This window comes from Buceros rhinoceros, unplaced genomic scaffold, assembly GCF_000710305.1.
Source record: "Buceros rhinoceros silvestris isolate BGI_N320 unplaced genomic scaffold, ASM71030v1 scaffold5360, whole genome shotgun sequence".
Classification (NCBI taxonomy): Eukaryota; Metazoa; Chordata; class Aves; order Bucerotiformes; family Bucerotidae; genus Buceros; species Buceros rhinoceros.
Window position 1 is genome coordinate 30,643 of NW_010391168.1, and position 8,587 is coordinate 39,229.

Here is an 8,587-nt window from a genome sequence, read left to right on the forward strand (position 1 = left end):
GGGGGTATGGTCATAGAGAGTGTCTGTCATTTGTCTAGTGGCTGGTCCAGCCCTAACCCTTGATAGTCAGGTTTAGGTTGGCTTCTGAAGGGGAGGAGGTCCTAGAATCTAGTTCAGGGAATACTACTGTTTTGTCATCTCAAGAAGCGTTGTGGTACCTGCTGCTGCTGCTGACAGTCTTGTTGGGTTTTTCCTTTTTTTTCCTTGTGTGTTTTTTTTTTTTTTCTTCTCTGTGGCTCTTCTGAGTTGAAGGTCTGTAGGATGGGGATCCTATCATACCATGAAGCACAGCTCTTTGAATTTTCTAGCGCACTGTCTCGCACTGCTTCTGTGGCCATTCTTTCCTCTGGAGACAAAATCGGAAACTGGACACGTGGCAAGCTCCGACTTGCCCATGTCCCTCACAGCAACTGTTTGTCATGCTCCTGGTCCTGGATTCTTGCCAGCATGTCCAAGAGTCTTTTCTAACGCTTCTTGTGCCCAGAAACAGTTCAGCCAGGCTGAGTGTGTCCATGCAGCTCAGAAAGGGCTCAACAGGTCTGCAGTGCAGTTGAGCATTTGCACCTGCAGTTGTGAACGATGTGCTAACCCGGAAGCTGAAGAACAAACAGCTGAATCTTGCCAGCAAGACAGAAATCTGCTGCATCGCTTGCCTGCTCGCTACTGATGCATAAGGATGTCGCAATAATACTGCTGCCGCTGGCAGACCCATTCTCCAACGTTGCCTGAAGCACCAGGGTTTGAAAGGCATGAAGATGAGATTCCCCGGTCTCCTTACTGCTGGACTCCAGCGATAAGTTTGTGATGACTGAGTGAGAGTGGAAGCGCTGTAAGCAATTACTTGGCTGGCGCTGCTCTTTTGTACTGCAATGTCAAGGGCTGAATATCCAGCAATACTCACAATTTTGTGCTCCTCTGCTTTAAGTTGTACTCAGGGCTGCCTTGCCAGTGTGGATGTACAAAGAGGGTGTAGAAATAGCTATATTCTCCCCATTTGCTTTGAAGAAGAGTATCAGTGCTCTGGCATGTAGTATGTTACTCAATGGTCATCATTTCTTAAGGCAAAACAGTGTATGGTGGTACGTAAATTCATATTGTGCTGTGATGACTGAGATGCTTCTGGAATCCACCCAGGAGCTATTCATGGTCATGGCTGTTAAAAAGCAATCTAGAGTAATGGAAAGCAGGGGGTGAGGACGGTAAATGCAGGCTTTGGATGTACCTTTTAAACAATTATTTGCACTTTCCATCCAAGATCAAATGCTTTACAAATGAACTGTTAAGCGTTATTTTAGAAGTGAGGAAGTGGAAGTACAGGAAGATGGAATATTTGGTGTTATGGTAGGAAATGAATCAAAAACAAAGGTGTGAAAATTTACAGAATGGTTTGTGGGTTTTTTTTCTAAATCAGATCCACTAATATCCAAGTTGATTTATGTTTGAAATAATTATTTTCAAGCAAAGGAGGAATAAGAAGATAATTGTGTTAATCTTGTTCATGCTTAAAGCAGGAACTAGGAGAAATTCTGTGGAAAAATTATTTCTCTAGTGTTACCAATGTGTAGCAGAAGACAATAAAGGGAAATGGAGGGGGGTTGGCTTTTTCCCAGTTAAAAAGCTGAGAAGTTAAAATGTTCATAATGTTCTCAAGAACAACACACAAACGGGCTTAAATATCTTATGTCTTGGATTAGGGCTGGAAAAACTTTTAAGTGTGCAAATTAAGATTATTCTAATGCATTAGACTGATAAAATTTTCTTCTCACCTGTTTGCTTTAGGTGTTCAGACCTTCACCGACACCATGTTATCTCCATATACGTTCTATTCCTATTACATCCAAGCCAGCAATGTTCATGGTTTGACAAGAAGCACCTCGGTGACATACAGAACAAAATCTGGGACACCTACAGGAAGCCTGCATTTAACTCCTGTCTTTCCTGTTAGTCACCACTCTGTTTTATTTCACTGGACAAGCCTCTCCAATGACTCTGGGCCCATAGAGAAGTACATTTTGACGTGTACTAACTTGGTTGATCTCCAGCCTTGTGGTCAGTATGAAGGCTTAAAAACTTCAGCAATTATTTGGAATCTCCTTCCATTTACCAAGTACGTTTTTTCTGTGCAAGCCTGTACTAGTGGAGGCTGTTTGAAGAGCCAGCCAGTAACAGTAATTACTGCCCAAGCTCCTCCAGAAGGGCTACACCCACCAGTGATAGAAACCATCAGCTCTACAGAACTGGCTGTGGAATGGTCACCACCTGAGAAACCAAATGGTAGGACATTGTATTTGCTTTTGTAAGGCAAAGATTTTGCAAAGAAAAAAAGCAGCATTTTCTCAAATCTGCTTAGAATATGTTGCGTTATCCATGTGACATAAAATGAGAATGAAGACAGACGTTGTCATAGTTTGCCTCTCTGCCACTAAACGTATCCTGAGAGCCTGTGTTTTATTCTTTTGGTGTCCAGATCTCCGACTCAATGTACTGGGTCCAGGATTTCGCCCTTAGTAGCATCTGCTACAGCAAAAATCACGTTTGTAATTAAACATTTACAGTAAAATGAATTTTTTCCTAATTTGCCAGATCGCCTAGTTCAGGCAGATGTGGTGATACTGCCTGACAAAGAGTAAATAAACAGCTAACAGTTACAGGGAAAAAAAACCAACTAAGAATTAACAGAGAAGTCTGTTTTTAAAACCATCCGTCATGTGTAGTAACTAATTCCATTACCAGTATAACTTGGTTAGAGATTAGGCAGTTGCCAAGAGTTGCTGGTCTAACTTGCGTAATAATATTTTAGGTTTTTGAAACTGAGAACGCAGCTGTTGTAGGATGCTTTTGTGATGCCACAGATTTTACTGGTAAAGGCTTTATCTTTTAATATACATGCAGTGGGGTTTTGTGAACTTGCACTTTCACAGCTATTACACAAGTATTCGTGCGTGCATTTCAGTCTGTCCACAAAATGGGCATCTGTGCATGGGGACCTTGACTTTCTCTTCCAGCATCTTGTTTGCCAGCTATTAGCAGGTCAGACAGGAAAAATGCCCTCACAAGAGCATCTCTGTGTATTTAGAGGGGCAGTTACTACAGCGCGGGACATGCTGTTTGCCGTTAGCCCACGTCTCTCAACCTGCAGCATATTTGCTCCTGTAGCCATTACGTGCACGTAACTGCCAGCACAGACAGACTTGAGCAATACTCTCGTATTCCTTTTGATGCCTGGTCAGATTTCCTGGTCTTCCCAAAGGCAAAGAGAGAAGCTGTTTCTCCCAAGCAACCTCTCCAGTTCTGTGCATGAGTACAGCCCCAGATATATATGGTAATTAACCATTATATGGTAATTAACCATCTCCTGGCTTTGCTATGTCTCTCACCTTTTCCATTTGGGAAGTCCCCAGTCAGCTTTCTTACAGCCTGTTCTTACAGTTAAGCTGCTTTCACAGTCCAACCTAGATCATATATTGCTTCATACCACAATACTGAGGTGGTTTTTGGTTTTTCTTTTTTTAAATGGTGAGACCTTGCTGAGTACATAGTAGGTTTATGTTGATGGAAAACTGACACGCACACACACATACAGATGTCCTATCCAGTAGTAAGTTCTGAAAGGTTAGTATTAAACTGTCTCTCAAAAATTCTCTCACCATTGTGTTTTTAAAAAAAAATAAAAATTAAAATATCCCTTTGCAAATCAGAGGCCTGAACTAATTTCCAGTAACCTACTGATTTCCAGTAACATTTGATCAGAACTTTTGGATATTGTCTTCCAGTGAGGGCAGAAGAACTTACACTTCCATCCAGACATTTATAATGAAATCCCAAAACTGCATGGAGAGAGAAAATAAATAGTGTAAAGCAAGAAATGTCAAAGTGACCATGTGGATGAAAGTAATTAGGAAAACTTTTAATGCTGTATTTTCTATTATGTTAATTGATTAGTTCTTCTTAGCTCATTAAATATATTGGTGTTGGTATTTTAGTAGAACTCCAGAACTCGTTTAAATGCACTAACTTTTCTGGCTTGCTTTTTTTCTCTAGGCATAATAATAAGATATGAACTTTACATGAGAAAAAAATTAAAACCAGCTGAGAACTTCCTTTCTCCTGAAATTCGTATTTTCCAAAGCAGTGGATGGCTCAGTCCTCAACCAGTTATGGAGTCTCCTAATGAAAATGCCCTGGCTCCACCACAGACCAGTACCGCAGTCACTGATCTGGAGCCGTTCACAGAGTATGAGTTTTACGTGCTAGCAGTAAACATGGCAGGTAGCATATCTTCAGACTGGGTATCAGGACAAACAGGAGAGGCTGGTAAGTACTGGTTTGAATTTGATAGAAATGAAAGGAAAAACTAAATTATAATCCATTCTTAATTTTTTTTCAATAAAATGTATCCAGTGATGATTCAAATAGGGACAAATTCTCATTTTTTGAGTAATTAATGACAGTCAGATTTTCTCAGACCTTAACATGTTAAGCAAAAACATTTTCTTCATCATAAAATCACATTGTTGATGACAATAATCCCTGCTAATTAAACCAGGATTTCTAAACCAGGATTTCTAAACTACAAGATTGCAAAGTCTACCAAGCAATGTTGAATTCTACACTGTTCTCCCGGTTGTCATTTATATGTTTTTTAAAGGGAGAAAACATGAAAAAAAGATTGGTTTTGTCACAAATGTATTAACAGTTGGTGTGAATCAGGAATGTTGTCCAAGAAAATATGTCTATTCAGAAAGGAGTTTCCTGAACTGAAGCCTTGGTTGCTTAGAAAGCAGTTTTTTTTGGAGAACGTGAGGGGGTTACCTTTGCAGGACTACAGTGCTTGGAAGTTTTCATATGCTTTTGTGGAGGCCGAGTGTCATAAAATGGGCTATTTTTTCCAAAAGTTTAACCAGTTCACGGTGGCTCTTACTATGAACTTTCCATTCAGGTTTATGAAAGGGCTTGCCATTTGATATATTATTTGGAATAACAGCTATTGTTTCAATGCTTTAATTAGAAATCTAGGTTTTTTAGGCTGATAGGATCTGTGTTTTACAATTAAACATCCCTGCTACATCACTGATGCTTTTGTTCGCTGTGGACTTGAAAATCATGCTCTCAGTCATTTGCTCCTGCAAGACATCAGGCTAAACTAATTCCCCTTTCAAAGTGAGTTTTTGTGCCTATCTGTTCTTAAATACCATACGTTATAAAAGTGTTAAACTGTGTTTGGGAAGAGGTCCATTAGTGTGGCTGTACATAGCAGAAGTGCTATGAGTTGGTATCCTATTATTACGGAGTAATCAGGTGGGGATTTAACCGCAGTGCAAACAATCCTTTTACAGGTTTACTATGGAAGACAGGGGAACTGTTTTGCAAGAAGTGAGAGACATGTTAATTTCAAACTGGCCTAGCAGACAAAATTGCTTTTAAGATGCTGGAGTATTGAACACTTTTTGCTTTTATCAGTTTTTTCCCAGGTTGCATGAAGTTTTTCTTCAAGATATTTTCATTCGTAGGTACTTTCCTACCTGCTACAAGGGTTAGGACTTTAGTGATGATCTTTCTTTGAAGATGTAGGCAGAGTTTTATTTTGCATTCATGGCCAGAGTAGAAAACAGGAGAATGGTGGGTCAGGCACTTTTTATGTGTTATCAAAACAATTAATTCCAGTTAGATTTGAAAATAAGATTAAAAACCCTGAAATGGTGTTTTACAAACACAATGAGAAAGCTTGATTACACACATTGCTCACTTGTTTTACAAATGTTATTATATTAATTTCATTTCAGCCCCAGTGTTCATGCCATCTCCATCAGTATTTCCTCTTTCACCATATTCCCTCAATGTGTCATGGGAAAAACCAGAAGACAATTTAGCAAGAGGAGAAGTGATGGGATACAGCATCAGCTTGATGACTGAGCAAAGGTTCTTGCCACCCTTTTCCCAGGTATTATTGTTTGTTACATTAAACTTTTCCTAACTGGTAACAGTAAAATTGATGAAGTTTGATAATCTCCTTGACATTGTGATGAATTGCTTCCCTGATTTGCTGTATATCTTCTGATGTAAGTTTTTCACCTATCAGTTTATCTTCAGCACTTTGTGATGTTACACACTACTTTCAGGTTTTTAGTTGTGTTCCTGAGCTGACTTGTTTTCAGTAGTGGGTGAGATCCCAAATTAAGAGGGATGAGATTGAGCAACAACGTTTAATTACCTTGATCTTTGTATGTTCTGATGCTTATTATCGCTGTCTTTCCTGGTGCGCTTAAAGACACGTGGTTTTGTGGGAATCTGCATTTTCATTAAGTAGGTGCTTGTCTGGCTTCTTTGGATAATGGACGGATCTTTGAAGCCAAGAATCTTAAAATAGCAGAAAACCATACAGTCTAAATATGTGATTTTTAAAATACTGCTGTAATTTTTGAGTGAATGGGCTTGGTAAACAAAATAAAATGGCAGCAGTAGTAAGCTGAAAACTTAGGAATGAGCAGAGAAACGTGACAGGTAATCAGATTGTGGGAGTGGGTCCGTTGCTCTGATATTCTGTTTCTCGTTTTAGAGCTGATTTTGTCTTTCAGTAGTGTCACAGATGGGCCCCGGTTTATTTGTCTATGAAGTGGGGATACTATTGCTCCTGGGGCTGTTGTAGCAATACATAAACGTAAATTGCTTCTGGTCACAGGCTTGCAAGATTTTTCATCTAAACAAACATCTGATGAAGAAGTTATCTAAAACAAAACGGTTTATTCAGTTCCACTGTCTCTACAGCTTAAAGTCCAGCAGATTCAAATGTCTGTAGGTATTAGTAATTCCCCTCCCTCCTAAAGCCTGCTAATCATGTCACTCCTCAACGGTGGTCAGATTTCACCACTTAATAGTGTCATCTTTGTCATCTGGATTGTAGCTGCACTGTTCGTGGTGATAACTGCACCACCACACAGTTTTATGAGACAATAACTTTGTTTCCTCATTTATCCACTCAGGAACTGGCTTATTACCTCATAAAACAGTGTGATGGGAAGTATTATCACCTAAATCCTATCTTGTTCAGATTCTCCAGAATAATCCTCTCCCACAGCTGGTCTTTGCAGGCTTTTCCACATCTAAATGAAGGAATCTGCAAATTCAGAGACAAGTTTCTTGTTAGTGAACATGTCCTCAATTAATAGGAATGAAAATATTAACCAGCTGTCCTTTTCCAATCTGTTTGCTTTGCAGGTTTTGCATATAGCTGAGGCTCATGAGCTATCCTATGTAGCAACGGGATTAAAACCTTACAGGACGTACAACTTTACTGTTACTCTCTGCAATCAAGTTGGCTGTGTTACCAGTGAGCCAGGCGTGGGGCAAACCTTGGCAGCTGGTAAGGAAAGAATTTGTATCAAAGTGCAAGGCTGACACACAGTTAGCTAATGAATACCATTAAGATGAGCATATTTTGATGCACAGTGACAGGAATAGGTGTTGTATTAATACAGAATGACTTGCTTAATTATTATTTGTTTATCTTGACAGATTAAAACAAAAATGTTTTCAAAGAAGGTTTAAGATACGCTATTATGGCAATAGGATTTGTGTGTTGCTCTCTCAATTGCAGGTTATGGATATGTATATTTTTGTTCCCGTTTGTTTAAACAGTAATGTACACACACGTAGCTGAACTCATTCATTTATCATGCTAAGAAGTTGTTAATTTGAGGTTTTTGAGTCTGCATGTAAAATGCATGTGCTGTGCCAGCACTTTGCTTAACCCGTGAAAAAGGAGTTACGTGGTTTTTGTATTAAACTCTAACAAACGTAGATAGATATTGTTGTGTCTAATGCAGAACCAACATACGTGCTTTGGGGCTGCTCTCTTGAAAACATTTGTCTATTTAGCCCCTGAGTTTCAGGACATTTTGATTTGTATTGTCACACTTTCTTCTGAAACAATGCTTAAGAAACTGCATATATGTGCCAGTGCACCTTGGTAAATTTTCAGTCTTTGAGTTAATTTCAGCCACGTGTGTTACGGATTTCAAAGCTGCTAACTTTCTAATTTAGGGGGAAATAAGCATTGCTAGAGAACAGAGAAGGAGAAAACCTGTGTTTACTTTGAAGAAAAGACTGGCATGAACTCGCTTCTTAGACATCAGAGGATCAAGAGGGTTTTAAGAGAGAAATTGTTAGGAATATCAGCTTCACAAGTCCCTTTATTCATGGAATGAGGTAGTCAGTACAGCTCTTTAATTCTATAAATATAAGCTCAAAATCCATGCTATGTGGCATTCTGGTGGTCACCTGCCGAGAGCTGACTGCGTAACATTCTGTTTTCCTTTTGTGTAGGCATTTAAAACACATTAATTACTTTCACAATATTAGCGGGGTTTTTTAAGCAATTACTGGTGGTGTCGTATGGATGTTGTAACGATGATCTTAAATTACCTTTCTTATGTAATTTGGTCTCCCGTAGGAAAAAATCTGAAAAATTTCTGTTGTGCAGGATGTTTTCCTAGGCTCCCTGGGCTGTATTGAGTGGCCTGAATTTCATCAAAGCTCCTCTGTAATGAATGGGGAGAGAGAGAGAGAGAGAGAGAGAGGGGGCGGGGGG

The 8,587-nt window shown here is 39.4% G+C and overlaps 1 protein-coding gene across 1 annotated transcript in view; it reads left to right on the plus strand.

The window, feature by feature from the left end:
- The window catches only part of LOC104497129 (usherin-like), a gene marked incomplete at its 5' end in the record, with an annotated part of 41,013 nt that overhangs the window by 23,440 nt on the left and 8,986 nt on the right, over nucleotides 1–8,587 (plus strand). Inside the window, 4 exons of the mRNA XM_010140346.1 lie at nucleotides 1,780–2,274; nucleotides 4,042–4,314; nucleotides 5,784–5,941; nucleotides 7,216–7,360. Of these exons, the coding sequence (XP_010138648.1) occupies nucleotides 1,780–2,274; nucleotides 4,042–4,314; nucleotides 5,784–5,941; nucleotides 7,216–7,360 (1,071 nt within the window). The remainder of the gene's footprint in view (nucleotides 1–1,779; nucleotides 2,275–4,041; nucleotides 4,315–5,783; nucleotides 5,942–7,215; nucleotides 7,361–8,587) is intronic.